At 42.5% G+C, this 18,039-nt stretch overlaps 1 protein-coding gene across 1 annotated transcript in view; it reads right to left on the reverse strand.

Moving 5' to 3' along the window:
- Positions 1–3,003: 3,003 nt before the first annotated feature.
- The window catches only part of trim62.1 (tripartite motif containing 62, tandem duplicate 1), a 34,611-nt gene continuing 19,575 nt past the window's right edge, over positions 3,004–18,039 (reverse strand). Inside the window, exons 3-6 of the mRNA XM_061070507.1 lie at positions 13,596–13,691; positions 10,671–10,927; positions 9,071–9,186; positions 3,004–5,886 (exon numbers count right to left, since the gene is read on the reverse strand). Of these exons, the coding sequence (XP_060926490.1) occupies positions 5,336–5,886; positions 9,071–9,186; positions 10,671–10,927; positions 13,596–13,691 (1,020 nt within the window). The 3' untranslated portion in view covers positions 3,004–5,335. The remainder of the gene's footprint in view (positions 5,887–9,070; positions 9,187–10,670; positions 10,928–13,595; positions 13,692–18,039) is intronic.

The raw sequence follows: 18,039 nt of genomic DNA on the forward strand, positions 1-18,039 counted from the left end.
CACAATTCACATCTTCATCCTTATCTCATCCAGGAGCTTAGAAAATTATGTTTAGGCTCATTAGGACCAGGCTTTGGTCCCGGTGAGGTCCACCTGTCCTGACAAAGGTCAGTGTTAATACTGAAAAAGGTTCACACACACACAAACACACACACAGACAAGCACACACAAATACCAGCAGTCCAAACGCAATTATATATATTTTAAATTAAAGAGAAAAGTAACCTGTCACATCATGAAGATATGGAACAAAGACATTACCTTAATTAATATAATCCATTATTGATCAAAACAGTCGATGACAGTGTGTTTCTGAAATTAAAGCATAAAAAATGTATTATACAAAAGTAAAGAAATTAATCTTTAAATAGATCATGGAATCTGTCCATCCATAAAATGATCTACATCCCAGTTGACATAGGGTAAGAGGGGGGTACACCCCCATCACAGGGGCAACGTACAAACAAGAAAAAAAATTCACACTATTAAATCATTGAATCTAAAATCATTAATTGTCATTACATTTACTGATCCAGCAGCCGAACACTCTGACAGGGCTATTTCTACAATGGAGACATAGTTGTTAATGTCTACCGAGCACTTCAGCAGATGTTCAGAATTATATTTGCAATTGCAGGTTGCTTTACTTTCACTTTCGCTTCAATTAATCTGAAACCTGCTCCATGTGGTTTGAATCTGGAGAGTTCCAGAGTTTGGGGTCATTATCTGGCTGGATGAAGCCATGAACAACCACTCTGTCTTGTTAGCACAACTTCCTGCAGTAGAATATTGTCCTAATAATGCATCAGATTGCTTGGTAACACTGTGAACAGTTTGGTGACATGAACCTAAAATGAAAACATGTGCCTTTTTTTCAAACTGTGGGCAGTATATTAATGGAGATTAAAAAACATAATTGTAATGTATAATAATGTTCTTCAAGTGATATTTAACCTATTATAAAACATGTACAATATAAAGGGGTGGTAGATCTTTTCATGCTTTAGCAGAATTATAGCTGCAGATCTTCTTCTATAACTGAGCCTTCATTTCTTTTTTCCATCACTTACAAGATTAAAAACGTTCCACTCGCCTCAGGAGGGCCACATCAGCCTGGAATCAGATACGGGTCTCTCAAAGGAGAGCTCAGTGAGGATTTAATGGACACTTTCCCCTCGGGTAAGACTCTCGATTACAGGACGGACACCTTCTCCTTGGACAAAACTGTCTCTATCACAGGAGCCAGCCGGAATCAAAACTGAAAATATGAAGCCACTTGTCCCGAGGGTCTGCTGTGGATAGATGTGGGACTCAGCTCCAAACTTTAGTTGGTTATGGAGCAGCTGTAATCCTGATGCAACAAGACTCAATGACTCTGGAGTGTGAAATAATAGAGCAGCGAGATACAAAGCCTCACACACAGCAGCACCAGAGGATGACTCAGATGTTCACTTTTGATCGTGATTTCAAACCGATTTCAAGCGATTTCTCCTCCACGCATAGCGACTGGTTATTCAGACGTGCCACAGCTGGCAAATGAAGAGGATGGGTTGTGACTCACCCGCAGTGAGGGAACACTTAACACCGGCAGACATCTTTCTTATTCATCATGACACACGCCCGGGCCTCGGCCTCTGCCAAAAAAAAAGGAGAAGTAACAAAAGACAGTGCAAAACCTCCCACTTCCCTGGTGGAGAGATTAGCAGATCTGAGAGTTTGGAACATCTCAACTAAAATATGTTTAGGTAACAGGTTTCTAGCTCTGCAGTGTCAGTCTGTGCACAGCTTTGCTCTCAACGACTACGGTTACACAGATATTCTCATATTAACCAGATTAAGCCGATAACCTGAATAAGAACTGCTATGTTAGGAGCATTTTCTGTTTTTGAATAAGGTCATACTCTTGAGTGACAGTAGAGTATACCAATGTTATCGTTTAGACATTTATACATTTTTATTGCATTATAACGCACTATTGGACTTTTCACAGCATTTTCAACAACGACATAACAACTGCTATGCTATACATGCTAAGCCCCTGAGAATATATTTAACGCAAGCTAGTTTTGTGATACATTGATCTATTTTGACTTCTAGCTGGTTCACCGTCTGTAGTGATAGGTGTTCAGGTGGAAGTGAAGGACAAAAGTAACTTTTTACCTGTTAATTTCTTTGCAGGTGACCTGTCCGGTACTCGCTGGTGCAGGACTCTAGCCTTAGCTCTTTATTGCTAATCAATTACCAGTTTTTAGCATGCTTATTTGCTATTTTAAGATTTACCTGACACATGTCAACATGTTGCCATTGTTAGAATTTATCATGCTGGTGTTAGCATTCAGCTCAACCTCTACTACGGCTGCTGATTGTGTGTTGTTTGGAAAATGTTTGAAGCTTGAAGATGTAAAACAATGTAGTATTATATGAGAGAGAGGTTAAGAGAAGAAATTTTTTTTTTATTTAAAAAAAACTTTAGTGTTTAAACACCTGGGTTGGAAACTAGAGATATATCAACAACACTCCAAAACTGATCTGGAGATGTTAGGTATCTCATACTGATCTAGTATCAGGTGAGACTTCCGCATTTAATATTAAATACATTTTCTTTGTCGTTTAATGGGTGCTGCCATCTTGTGGTTTTGACTTAGAGCCAGAGTGTGTTTGATACGACCTAAGATGATGGAAACAATCTTTGGGAAAAATCTGTTTAACATGTCTTTAGTTCGGTTCATGACTTATTCAGCAGACATGTCCATGTTTTATATACTGTCTGAGGCTACAGCTAATGTAGTTTTTCAAGCCACATTATTATCCAGCTCACGTTACTCAAATTAATTCCAGTTATTTCCACTCAGAGGAGTGCCCAGATTTGAGAAAAGGAATGCACTGATGTGGGATCAGTAATCTGTAAAAGGAATTTGGAGAGCAGAATTTTTTTTATCTACTGGTAATGCCCCACTTTTTTTCTGCGCATCAAAAACAGGAAAAAAGTTGAAGAGATTGTCTGAGTTTCTCAGTAATTTATTGTACATCAAAACATTTCCCACAAACCTCCAGCAGCAGAAGCACACCAGAGTGTGTTCACACGATGATGGGTGCCCAGCGGCCATCATCAAAAGACACAATCATCATTTCAATCATATATAATTACCATCATCAAAATCATTTTACCCACCTGCAGCACCAGTAACCCGCCACCATCTCACAATAATCTCCTTCTTGATATTAAAACATAAAATCTTGATGAAGCCGACCACACTAAGGTCTGCAACACAGAAAACTGGCGTCAAAATGTGTTCTAACCTGCATGAGCCCAGCTGGTTGGAAATTACTTTCAAACAACATTTTAGATCACAACAGATTGATCAAGGATAAAATAACAGAACAGTGTCCTGATTGTCTAAACCCCACATTCATAAATAAATCCTAACCAACTGAAATGGACAGATTTGCTGAGTAATTCCCAGTAACTCACCAGTTTTACTCAGCATGTTACTTCTTTCCTAAGCAACTCAAGGGCTCTTGCAGATCTGTGCAAGTTAAAGCAAAGACCTGAAATCCTTTGCACATGCTCACAGTTTGACCCCAGTTTGCATCATACTGCACATACCGGAATAAGATCCTACAGAAACGAGGGCACTGCCCAATTTTCTTTAAAGTGGACAACACAGACTATACATACACATAATGTAAAGATGTACAGTGGCGAAGGAAAGGTGACTGTTCATTCAGAAAATGTGTTAAATTCAATCTGATTTCAGCATTTCAGAAGTATTTTTGGCCACTTCATGGGTATATGCTGAGGGATTTAAAAATAACAGTTGAAGCTGGCAACTCAAACACACTGTGCACACGCCCACCCACAGACCCCCAAAGACACACACACACACACATATATCTCTCAGTATGCTGGATTTGGCTGAGGGACAGGAGCCTCTTAGGGCAGATTCTGCAGGACTTGTTTACAAATGATGACAAACAAGAGCGTTTGAGGGCTGTGGGGGGGAGAGAAATAAACATGAGTGAGCCACAGAGGAATTATCAGCTATTTGATCATTATGTAACGTAGCAACAGCCACGGGAATCCCAGGATTACACAGTCGGGATAAAGTCCATCAACCATTCATCCAACCAACAGTCCATTCCTCCATCCAACTGTTCACTGAAAATTGCCACATCGTAAAACAGACAGCCATATGACATTAAGACAAATGAAATGATTTGAAATAATAGTGAACAGTTGGTCTCTGCAGCTTTTTTTTAAAGCAATATTTGATCTTTAACGTTTCAGAATCTTACAACCAGGGGTCTCTGCCTCAAATACCCAGACGATGAGTATTTAGTATTCTTTTGAGTCAAAGATTAAATGATCAAACATTAAAGGCTGGTGGCAGAAAATTGCTTAAATTTATCATTTAAGTGAACAAAAAAAAAAAAAGGATAAGTGTCGGAATAGAATGTGGGTTCTGGGCAAAAAGGGGAAACTTAAACATGAGCCAGCATGAAGATAGACTTAATCCTTTTCACCATTGTTACAATATGTACAAATATTTAAGAACTTATTCAATAGCAGCACATTTCTGAACCACCTCCAAACGTACCTTACCATCACGTGTGGGTAGGACTGAGACAGGGTCAGGGGTGGGCAGCCTATGAACTACTTTATCATTCATATGATATGTGTTAGGTGATATGGAGAGCCGCTGGTGCACATAGAATGAAAGAACAGACACATGTGAATGCATCATAGATCATCGTCTCGGATGGAAGTAAAAAAAAGTGCAGACAGACTTGACAAGTTCAGGGCGAACGCCAAACAAAAGGCAAAGATAGGAAAAAAGAGCAGACTACTGTCAATCACATTCCACAAACAAAGCAAAGCCAACTGTACAGCACAGAGAAGACGGGTGCCTGGACAGAGAGGGGACTTCAACTCTGACGAGCCTGGAGCTAGATAAGGGGAGTGGTGCCCCCTGGGAGTGTGCAAGTCGGGCCTGGGACAGCCACGGTAAGAGTGGAAATCACTTGTTTTTAAACACGCTGCCACAGACCCCAGAGGAGCCCAGGGGCCCCTTTCTCTCACCATTTCATGTCACCTTTTCAATGAAAGATGTGGAATGAGGCTCAAATGCAGGCCTTTACCGTACAGTCGTTTCAAGTCACAAAGAAAACAACAGCGTGGGTTTTAAGAGCAACATCAAGCACAATTCTTAACACAGAACTTAAAGGAATAAACATGTCAAACACCCAATTAAACACTTCTTAAACTTTTTTCCTACACAAGTCCTGCAAGTTCAGGATGGAAACATCTCTGAGGACAATCACAAGTGTGTCGCTCCTATAGGCGAACAGTGTTGATTCGTAACGGTTGCACATTCTTGCCGTTAGCGTGGCTTTGGCCGGGGCTGAAATAGGGGAAGACCTTGGTGGGGAATTTATCTCGGTAGGTGTAGAGCCAGGACATGTCGTCTGCATTGTAAAAGATGAGCAGGCCTTTCGGGTAGTCCAAGTACACGCCCACCTTCTCCAGCTTGCTCTTGACGTTGAGACGGGTCCAGGGCTCGGTGCAGGCACTGTACTGGTTCCCGTCGTGCATGACAATGCAGTAGAAGCCACGGGTGGGCTGGATCTGGATGCTGCCCTTGCGACTGACCGTCTCGTTGGCCACACCAATCATCCACTGGGTCTTCTCCGACACCATCACCTCCCAGTAATGGACACCCGAGGCAAAGCCCTCAGCGCCAAGAACAGACACTTCCACATCAAAGCGGCGCGGGGAATCCTGCAGCGGTTGCGGATGGAGATTCCCGTAGGCCACGATGGTACAGTCATCTGAGAGGATCAGTCTTTGGTGGGCTGTGATGTGATCGAGGGTCAACGCTGCTGGCACTGAGGGAGGTGAGAAAAGGGAGAGGAGGGAAGAGACAGCTTTAGCTCTGAGACTCAGCATTTACTTTTACATTTAACGCAGGGGAGAGACAAAAATCGGCTGAGATAAACAGGACATGTGTATACAGGTAGAACGAAACTAGATCAATCAGCTTGGACAAACAGAAAACAGAAGACTGCAGCGTCACTCTTAGCCCCTGATTTTGATTTATAGTTGCCGTGTACAGTTTTGTGCTGAGGCAGTAAACACATCCTGGCAGCTCGGCCACTTCTCAGCAGAAGTGAGGTCAGGGTTATAAATCACAGGAAGCTGATAAAAACAAAGGACACTGTCTGAATGTATATACTGTAGTTTATATGTTCAGACAAGGATAGCACTGAGGATGAATATTTGTTTGACGCTCCTCCATCGTAAAGGGAACAAATTAAAGCACATTTTGAAGTCTGCAACAGCAGCTACCATTTTATCGAATTTATTGATCAGGGTACCAAAAATATCCCTTGTGTGTTTTTTTGTGTGCTCCATTTCTATAAGTGTTACCTGCTGCAAGTAGTTTGAGAATAATCTCCACAGGTAGCTGCTCAAATCTCTCACAGTTGTTTGTTGTGAAATGATCACTGCCTTAATGATGCATTACAATAAGCAGTTTGGTTTCACAATACACTTTGTAATGTATTTCACTACAGTGGGGGAATAAAATCAATGAATGAAAAAAGACTCAGCTCCTGAGGTTCTAGGCAGCTGACAGACCCAGAGAAGGTTCAAGTCAAGTCAGGTCTAGGTTTCATTACCAGTAACACAAAGGAGGAGTGTGTGTCGATGTGTGTCACAACTCCCAGGTTACTCTACATGACCTCACTGTTGACAGTTTCTATTTGAACAACCTACTACCAACAGTCTCCAGGTATTATCCAGACTAAAAAGACAATGATAATGATTTTTTTTTTCATTTTGTAATCGTTACTCAGTACTCCACTCTATTTCTTTATTCATGCATTGGACCATCGACTGTATAAAGTCTTGACTGCCACCAGGTGACGGGCTGGCTGCAGTATTGGCATAAACACAGCCTCCTCAATTTTAGTGGATTGGACATGAACCCACCCAAAAAATGTCAAAATGCAAATCAAATACATTCTTCTCACAAATGTTTTCTGTCGTTTCAGGTTCAAGTTTTGTTTTTGATTACGTATATGCTGCTATAAAAGTGGGGTGACACATCATGATTGACAGCTGAGACTGATTCATGATTGGTCCGTCATGTTTCAACATACCTCACTACTACTTTTCAGACTAGTTCCAAACAACGACTGGGTGCGTGATGGCAGCGTTTGTACAGATAGACCATGTGAGTTTTTTGTAGTGTGGCTGACACTGTAAGACCAACAACCTTGTGGAAACATTACAGTTTATATATATATATATATCACTCAGCCGGAGTTAGAGGAGGTGATCAAAGCTATGACCTGTGGTACACGATGACGGATTGCTTGTTATTGTTCAACACACCCAACTCCAGCTTGACTCTTATTTCAGGAAAACAAAACAGGGCTTTAAGCAACAAGTGAGACTGTGAGTACACCACGATACATTATTTATAATCTGTTTTTGCCTTCATGCATAAACTACAGTCTTTTACAGACAAGTGCTCTCCTGAGCTTTATAGGGGAGCTTGGTGTGAGCACTATTAAATGATGTGAAGACTGCAAACCATACAGTGAGGAGGTAACTACAGCGAGGGGGGGGGGGACGCTGCAGCTCGCTGTGCAGACTCCAGGTCGGTAGGAGGCTGTTCCTTGGTGCAGTTATGTGGTTTTAGGGAGAGAGAATTTGCATCCACGTCTGCTCTAAGCATTCAGTATAAGGTAAAGATACCAGGCTGAACAGTAAAGGCTATAAATAATGGATAAAGGCACCTTTCCAGTTCCTCTGTATTTTTTATTAGGTGGGATAAATGAAGGTGAAACGTCTGGTGCTCGGCCAGCGGACAGGACAATGCCTCCTCCACTCAATGACATCTCTAGTGTTTGTTACAATCTAGCCATTAAAATTTCATGAGCTGAAAACCTCCTTGTGCCATGCAGAGAAACATGCCACTATACACACATCAGCAGAGAGGCCATTCTTCCTGGTGAACATGAAAGAGAACCCACACTGTCTGGTAGATATTCCCCCTAACCCGTCGGTGACAGCGACGGCTGAGCGATGATGGGAGGAATGTCTTTGTTGCGTCTCTGGCAACCGCTGGTGATGGATTGTAACCAATTGTTCCGTTTGGCAGCCACTCGAGGGGAGGCCAAAAAGCTGTCTTGCCTACCCTCGGCTGGCAATGAGCTGAAATGGGAGGATTGACTGAAGGAGTGAAGAAAAATTCTTCAGCACATTATTATAAACAATCTCCTGTGAGAAAATAATGGCTGTAGGGCAGAGTGAGTAGAGCTCCTCTCGACACCGTCAGCTCAAGAAGGGCATTGCTGCCTTCCAGGTCTCACCACCATTTCTCATCCGAGGATGGAGAGAAGCTCAAAAACATCAGAGCAGTCTTAATGCAGGGCACGATTAGTTCTCTCAAAGCGAAATGTTTGAGACGTTCAGCTACCGAAAGAAAATTTGACTATAAACCTATTTGTAAAGCTGGAGTTGGACATCTTTGAAAACTATTTGTTCTCTCTTACTGAAAGTGAAGAAGATTGATTCCACTCTCAAATCTGTCCATTAAATATAAAGCTCTAGTCAGGAAACCATTAGTCGTGAATACTCAAACTTATCCCCACAGGTCTGTGTCAGGGCTGGAGCATGGCCTGGCCGCATCATTCTGCAATGCTACAATGTTTGTCTGTATTTTTTTTAAACCAATCATAATTGTCTTCAGAAGGGGGGGGCTGTCAAAAGACATATGTTGACTGTGAGATTACACAATGCAAATCTCTGACAGCCCAAAGGTAACAAAACTACCATACTAGCACCTCTGAAGCTAGTTAGTCAGCACTTTATATATCTTGTTTGTATAATCTGTATTACAGGGAGGTCACAGTCACTGCAGCTTGCTAAGAATCAGTACAGTCCGCACGAAAACAAATCAAATGCTAAACTATTCCTTTCACACCTCACAGTTCTTTACACTAGATTCCACTCTGTATATTTACACGTTTAGACATATGAACTGTCCTGCTTGTGTCGTACCTGGTGAAACGTCCTGAAAGAGGGATTTCCATATTGTGTACTGTAAGGGCCCCATGTACTTGGATGTCGGGAAGTCTTCGTACGTCAGATTGGTCTCATGTATCTTTCCTTTAATCCTGTGACAGAAAAAAAACAGATCAATAGAAGTCGAAAATCCAATTAGCTGCTTATTCCAAATAACGCTGCCTCTTACTCAACCCAAATGATGCTTCAAGTAATTAATCTGGTTTGTGTCTGTGCGGTTAGAGACATTAAACAGCTTACAAACTGCTTCATGAAGCTCCAACAGCATAGATGAATAAATCAGAGGGTGTGTGTGTGTGTGTGTGTTTGTGTGTGTGTGTGCACTACATGTGGGCCATCCTGGAGTGAGATGCTTACCACAACCACAGCCTCATAATAACAGCACAGTATGTATCCTACCCATTTCAATTTTTTTATATTGTAGCCTAAAATTGTTGAAATTATTTTTTTCCCCTCAGCACCCCATAATGCAAATTTTGACATACTTTTTTAGACCTGTTGCCAAGAAACGTGAAACGCAGCTTCTCTGCCATTAAATTAAATAAACAATTTGTTCTCAGCCAATACATTTGTCACAACAATTTTGGATTACAAATGCTTAAATACGTTTAAATAGTTACTAAAAAAATATAAGCCATTTTCAGATAAGAAATGTGCAGAAAATTGGATCTGGAGTTTAACTTTCACAAATGAAGAACCCAGCTGTAGATTGTCAGAGTCTGACATGTTAACAACAACAGCAAAACGTTGGGGTGGTGTCTGGGTACAACACGCAGGAGCCAGGACATAATAATATAAATTCCACTGCAGAAATCACATGTTTTTTTTTTATAGCACATCAAGACTGCCGTCATCTATTCTCAGCAAAAAAGCTCTTGTATCCTACCTTCGCCAGCATCTTCTACATGTATGACACCTCTTTTTCATCCTGAGATCTTTGTACTTATTACATTTTTTTCAGATTTCTGTCTGTCATGTGTTAGAAACATCATCAACACGCCCACTTGCGGAGTTCAGTGCAGGTCTGAAAGCAGCTACAGTGTGAGTCAATCGAAGACATTGTGCCCTGATTCAACATTAGAGCTGGTTTATTTCTAACACTCCATCTGTTCAGGGATTAATGCTGCTTAATGATGCGGCTGCTTAAATTTGTACTTTTCACAAAATGCTACCAGCCTGGTGTTTAGCACAAGCAGATTTGGAGAGTTTCCAAGAACTATCATTATTACAGTTTTACTCCCATTTATTCTAATGTTAGAACCAGCTTTGACAAATGACTTGAGTTGATAACACTTAGATCACAAGAGTTTGAAACCTTGGGCTAGACATTGGGGCCTAAACATGATGTCAAGATTCAGTTGATTTTGATAATTATCAGCCTTTTCGTCACATTATTATTTATTTTAAGTTCAAAGACTGATTTTTACTCCTTTATTTTCTGCTAGCACCAATGAGCATTATACATAGATCTTTGGTTATATTGCTATTTATTCCTTGCCAAGCCCATTTTCTTCTTATGGGACCGCATTGATGATGTTTGAGATGGTTTTTGCAAAGCTCGGGGCCGGTGAAGCACCTCTCAGATGTGACGGCGACTCCCTCCAGGAAATCGTGCCGTTCGGACTCGTTGAGGCGCTCCTGCAGGATCTGGATGCCCTCCTTGACGTCACGCAGCTGCTGACTGTAGCGCTGGATCTTGTGCTCGATGTCGGAAAGCTTGCGGGCTGTGTCCATCTCCAGCTCCTCCAGCATGGTCTTCTGACGCTCGCGCAGGAAGCGGTGGAGCCTCTCGAAAGCATCGCCGATGGTTGCACGCAGACTCTTGGCGGAGGACTGAAGCAGAAAGACAAAGGTGGGTTTACTGGGTTAACTGTCATAACAGGGCTGAGAAATAACCATAGTTAGCAGGGTGTGTTGGGGATTTAAATGACACAAGGGTTAGTATTTCAAGAGCTTACAAAGTGGTCTAAATCGTGTAGTATTAGATTAACATTCATTTAATGATTCAGCTTGTATATGTATTGATCTCAAGTGGCTCTCAGTGAAAGTACAACTTTCAGCATAGAAAATAAAGAAGATTTGACTCTGTTACTGCGAGGAGACACAAACAAGAGCATACTGCAACAGATATAATCCAAAGAGATGGTGAGTGTTAACGGGACTGGTAGCCGGGCAGAAGGGACAGCAGACTGGGAGCTGAAGAGCCCTAGAATGTGATTTGTAGCTGAAGAAGATGAATGGGAAGTTGGACATTACAGAATGTATCATCTGAGTGTTAGTGGTTGGAGTGACTGGGAGACAGCACAAAGGGATGTGATGCGAAAACCCTGTAAACATTGCGCGAGAGGAGCAGGAGCCGATTGATTCGAAGCTTCTGAGGAAAGCTAAACACTGGACTTCATTGAGACATTCTGCTGAGACTTTCCCTGCTTGTCTCGTTTTTGTACACATTCAAAACCACACTAAAGATCTGCTCATCAAAGAGCAACTGGGAAAATGAATGACTAGTCACAATGATCAAAAAAAAAAAAAAGAATTCAGAAGAATCTTGTGCGTATGAACCTTTGATTAATGAATCCTGATGATATTACCTGATGGGAATTTCACCACCTTCTCTGATCCTTTCAGGAGGAGTTGGATTCAGGAACTTTGATCTCAAGTTTAATTACACGTCCACTGAAAATTCAATCAATCTCTTTGAAACAGCAGACATTTTTCTCCTGTTCTCCCAGAGACGGGGGCAGGCACTCTCACTCTGTATGTGGGAACCTATTCACATAACTATTTCTCTGCAAGCCTGAGAACGATGACATTCAGGTGGGCTACGTCCCAGCACTCCTGCCTACTTAAAGAGCTGAAATCTGGAGAAAGGGGAGGAGGAGGAGGAGGAGGAGGAGGAGGAGGAGGAGGAGGAGGAGGACTGCAGCAGCCTCGCGATCAGTCTCACTGACGTGTCCGCTGCTTTGGCCCAGCAGGCTATGATGGCTCTGAGAGGGAGTCTGCAGCCCTTGGAGACAGGACGCTGTCTACCCTTCAGGGAGAGCAAATCCCCTGCGGGCATGTGAATAGGACACAATGTCTATGCTTCAGGTGGAGATCCTCCCAGGCATACAGAGACCCCGCACTCAAATATGAGTGCGAGGAAGGCAAATTTTTTTTAAATAGGAGCTGGGCTGCTCCAATGCTTCCTTCTCAATCTTAGTATAAGAGGTGAGATCCAGCTCACGCAATATTACACATCCAAGTCTATTCAAGCCTAGTTCACATGTACATGTATTTATCCCAGTTTCGCCAATCGCTGTGTGTAAACTCTTCAAAGACGCGAAAGGAGGGGCTAACTGACACGTTGCAGACTTTGACTTGATTTATAGCCGGCTAAACATAAAGACAAGTCGGTGACGACTACAGCCATTCAGAGCACAGGACGATGGGGAAGGTAGTGGTGATGAGTCAAGTCTTAAAGTCTGAACTTCACAGCAATTAGACAACTTTGAAAGTTGGGTAGTGTGATCTTGGAATTACAGATCAAGGGGAGTAGTGCATTTGTGAAGAAAGAGCTGTATGATAATTGTAGTTAAAAATAAACTCCAAACATTTCCTGTAGCTCTGTAGCTTCCTGTCCATTGCAACGATGACTGTGTTGATGTGATGCCTTGACAGCAGGTATGAAAAGGAAAACGCAGGAGTTTGCTCCCTCGATGAGAAATAACCCTGATGTCTGCAACACCCTCACCTGGTTTATAGCTTCAGTGTCACAGGAAGCAGCACAGAAATGTATGACCACGTTTTCTTTTGAAACCATTGCTGTGAGGCCAAATTCAACGGGTATTATCATTCTAAGTGTGTATGTGTGTGTGTGTGTGTGTGTGTGTGTGTGTGTGTGTGTGTGTGTGTGTGTGTGTGTGTGTGTGCGTGTGTGTGTTGGGGTTGAGGGACTGACATATTGAGCGAATGCTCCCGGTTGGCTGATTAAAACAAGGTGTCCAGATTAAACTGCTGCTCAATAAACCAATTTACGTGTCACAATTGAAAAGTCAGTCCCAGTCAGTTAGAAAGGAAGACGGATAGTCAGTGACTGAAGGTCTGCAAACATTAAACAGACCCTGTTTTTATTTAACACTTTGTATTGCATGAAATTGTTTTATTAAGTGAGTATTACTGTCTACACTTGCGATGCAAAGAAGGCAAGGGAATTGTATTCATAAAGCACCTGTCAAACACAGAGGTAGAAGTACTGATTTAAGGATGTCACTCCAGATCCTCAAATGAGAAGATTTTCTGCATTTCTGATTCACCTCTTTGAATATTTTCGGATCGTTAGTGAGGCAAAGCAGAATCCCCTCAGGCACTAAAAGAATGTCATGGCCTTTTTATAGACGATGCTGGACAGTGATATTTAGTTGCAGCCGCAGGGCAATAAATGGTGCTAGTCCAGCTCTGCAAATGAAAACACATATTCCTTGTGTGTTATACGTGTCTCGGTTTTGTGTAACAAATGTACCTTGGTCTCGGTGAGTTGTCTCTGCAGGAGCTGCAGGGCCTCAGTGTGTCCCTTCTCACTGTCCTGCAGGGTGGTCAGCTGCTCCTTCATCTCCCTCTGCAACACAAACCACGGCTCAGTAATCAGTGACTGGATTTTAATATAACAGTTTGTGGAAATAAAATTCAATCAGGTGATGTGCTTGGCCGAAGCTTCTGATTTGCTCAAATAATCTCTTGAAAACAAAGTCAGTTACAAACTAAAATAAATATATAATACATTTTTATATTTGACAGACCTTTTTTTGCGAGTGTGACTTCTGTTATATTAATCTGAACTGCATTATTGGTAAACCAGCTCAGTTTGCTTCAGTACGAGGCAGAAAAGATGTGAGCCTTAGATACAAGAGAAGAAAGGCAGAAGGAGAGTGAGATTAAATTAAATCTTTGGAGATGATGGGCTGTGTCAGAGGAAACTGGGTCTCATCTCGAGTCGGGAACACACAAGCTGAACTTGCACGGCTCAGGCACCTCCACGTCTCCCATCGGCACAAGAGGAGCTGGCAGGGACACATGCAGTCACGAATGGTGCAGGTTTTTTTTTAATGTAGGTCCCATGTGCCAACAACCGCCGTGCACAGCCACTTTTGGAATAAAGTGGTTCAGCAGATGTGCTCCCATTAGTACAGACTTATTTATAGTAATTTGCAAAGATTTTACAGTAAAATACTTGAGTACTGCACCTAGTTTATAAGTTCTTTTCGTGATGGTTATTTCCTAATTAGTGACAAACAAATAATAAATAAACAAGTACAGGGTGAGTTTGAAATTTAATGTCTCACTAGAAAAACTGAAATGTGTTGATAAGACACGTGTTGGTTCTTCAGAAAATGAAAGCTGACGATAATTTGGGCTACAGGACAGTCTTACTTAAGCTACAACTTGGGTACATTGTGTGTCATTAAATGAGGTTAACAGAGATAAAATTAGACATTTTGTACTGAAACAAGACTAATGTGCTGCACTGGGTTTATGGAACTCGTTTTGCTCAATGCAGTGACGAAGTGTCATGGTGTGGTACAAGGCAAGCCATCTGAAGTCAGGGGTTTCAGAACCAATGTCGTACTAGCATACTGGTATCTTTGTGAGGGTAACATTCTGATGTTGCTAATTAGCACAAAACACATAGTGCAGCTAAAGCTGTTGGGAATATCATCGATATTGCAGAAAAGAAAATGTTGAAAAGATATTTTACCTGAATGAACACAGGAATTGTTTTTCGGCACAAACATAAAAGGACTGTTTGGCCAATCCACCCTGACTTATGAATGTAGATAGAGGCACTCAAAACTCACATGATTTCAATACTCTGGCCTCATTTAATAAGTACATTTTTTGTGCTTACGTAGTTGGGCACAGTCGCCCCGTCAGAGCAAAAAAAAGTGGTACTCTTTGCCATTCATAAAGACCTAGCCAGCCATCCTCCTGCTTGTCTCTTTGCTCATATAACCTGTGCATCACCTTCTCTCTGACCCGTGAACTGCAGCAAAAATCAACCAAATGGAACTGTCAGCACAGCAGGGTTGTAAAAACAACCATCACTCCCACGGTGCTGAAATGAATGCCAAAATGGATCTCTACTGACAAGAAAAATACGTAATCATTGAGCCATCTAGTCTAAACGGAAAGAAAATATAAGGGTACCATTCAAAAGGAGATAATGAACCATGCATCAATTTGTGATGCATTAGAAGGTCCTTGGCCTTGATCATCAGCTGCAAAACTATATGGCACAGTGGGTTGGCGGAGATAAAGCATGTTTCCTCTCAAGGACAGAACCGGAGGAAAACAATGGATGGTGCAGAGGGGGAGCGTGACTCTCCATGTTAATGATAGGAGTGCGGCAGGCTCAGCAGGATCTCTCCCTGATCGCTACAAGCTTGTCTGCGGCAGGTCAAAGGCCACTCCCACACACTGAGATAGATCAACACTGGCAGAGAAAACATGCTCCTCCACTCTTCTGCCCTCACGTTGTCTGACTGACTGGTCAGAGAAGGGCAACTGTAACTGTTGCTGCCGTCAAGCACAATAGATGGATGTGTTGACATGAAACCAAACATCTTGGTAAACTGAAAATCCATCTGCAAAATGCACTAAACTGAAAGTACAAGATTTTACATCATGAACTGCACCAGCTCTTGTCGCTAAAAAAAGAACATGTGTACTTCAGCTGAATTTAAGCAGGGAAAGCAGCATTTTATTAACAGCGAAAAAATCTACCGTGGCGAGATCATCTTCGTACACTTCAATCCCCTGAACCTCCTCCATAACACGCAATTACATAATCCGCTTTAATCTCCCTTGAAGCAAAAATCGTCCTTTGAGCATCCTACAGAGGGAGGTTTCCTGTAATGACTTCCAGAGCAAAACCTGGGGGGAGAAAAGCTACAGCGACAGTGTCCATCCCTACGGTCAAGGATTCGGGTCTAAATCTGGTGTAATTTACAGGCATCAAGGAGAAAAGTTTTTATCAGGGCAAGCACAGGGACAATACAAAAGTAAATACTGCAGGTGGATGAATACTGGTTCAGACAGAAACACTGAAATGAAAATGTGTGTGTGTGTATACAGTGTGTGGAGGCGTCTCTCTCCTGTCCATCGCATCTGGCCAACACAAGTCTGACATGACATTTCCTCAGGACGTAAAGTTGCAGGATATTGGGGGTCACGGCTGGTTGCTTGTAAACCTAAAACTCATTCACCCTGCTGGGATTTCCTTCTTCCTCTTTCATCATGTAAGCATTCTTGGATAGATATGGGTAGATGTACATACACAATTAATGAGTAAAACAGTAAGCTACTTAAAATTCCTCAAACTTTCCTTACAGCTGAAAGCTCAATTATGTGCAGCAGCTCACTCAGGATTGAAAGAGCATCACTGGCTTCAAACAGCAAGCGCCCGATGAGAAGGTGAACAAAACAACAGGCGGCAGTGTCACAGCATGAATAATAAAAAGCCAACAGGATGGAGAACACCCTCTCACACACAGACGTGAGTACCTTCCTGTGCTTTCATCCACATGTGCTCTAATGAGAGGGAGAAAATAAACAGCTAAAAGACTTGCAGCTCCTCTTCTGCACTGAGCACAGGACTAACACTTGCAGTGAGATCCCTTACATCAGTTCATCATTAGACAGAGGAGGCAAACCCGAGCTGTAGATCATCTTACTGCAAGTTATTCTTAAAAGGAGCAGTTCGGCTCAGCCTTTGTGGAGCTGAAGGTTTTCTCCGGGTACTCCTGCTTCCGTCCACAGTCCAAAGACATGTAGACACGGGGTTGGATTAATAGGAAATTAATTATAGAGGCCATGCCAACCAAGATAAGTGGTATAGATAATGGATGGATGGACAGTTATATACAAATACAATTACCTCTAATTAACTGTCGAGTAAATCACCTTTACAGGAGGCCGAGCCTGTGTGATTTTTATTGCTAATTAGGTCAAAGCGGAGAGTTTGACATTACTATTATATATAGACGTGCATGTTCTCATCTATTGCACAGCACGTTCTTGTCACAGACTCCCTCTGTTTCACTAGGACAAATGTTGGAGGAGTCTCTGTCCTCCAGCCTTCTGAGCCAGTCCCGCTCAGTCAGCTGGATTGGCCTCTGCCTGATCTGCCGGCTGAGACACGGCTGCAGGGACGCGCTCGTCCCCTGGAGAGGCTGCGGGCTCTGCTGATGCCAGAGAAAACAAGGCTCTGGGATGTAAAGCACAGCTTGAGCTCAGTTTGATGTCTTGGAGCAAAATACAGCAGGGTTTGCAGCCTGAGACAGCAGTTTTGTTCTTTTCCCCTTTGTTTCTTTGAACACGTTTTTTTGTTTTGATAGCCGCCACCCCAGCGGCCCTGTGCGGGGGTGGCGGCTATCTCACCAGACTGGCAAGTCAAGTAGGTGTGTGATTGGTCTAGACTTCTTTGGCCTGTAATTTATCATAAATATGCAAACTTCTCAAATAAATTGGCATGTGTTGGCTTATTAAGATACATTTTTATTATCCCACACACACAGACATGCACAGGCACACTCATGCAAGGGGAAATTTAACCTCTGCTTTTAACCCATCTGGTGCCAGACACACACAGAGCAGTGGGCAGCCGTGTAAGGCGCCCGGGGAGCAGATGTTAGGGGAGTAAGGTGCCTTGCTCAGGGGCACTAGACAGGGTAGGGAGAATCCTCTTGGATTTTTGGACAGATCAATCCAGGTTCGTCTTTTTGTTGTTTCTCCGTGGAGTCGAACCAGAGACAAACCAGAGACCTTTTCTGCCCATAGTCCAAGTTTCTGCCATTAGTCCACCGCCTCTCCGTTATCCATGAAATATAAGCAAATAGAAAAACTGTGTGCTTACAAAGTGTGTTGTATTCCCAGAGGTTAACTGTAAAGAACGGTGCTTCAAGGATGAC

Source organism: Limanda limanda, chromosome 4 (assembly GCF_963576545.1).
Source record: "Limanda limanda chromosome 4, fLimLim1.1, whole genome shotgun sequence".
Lineage (NCBI taxonomy): Eukaryota > Metazoa > Chordata > Actinopteri > Pleuronectiformes > Pleuronectidae > Limanda > Limanda limanda.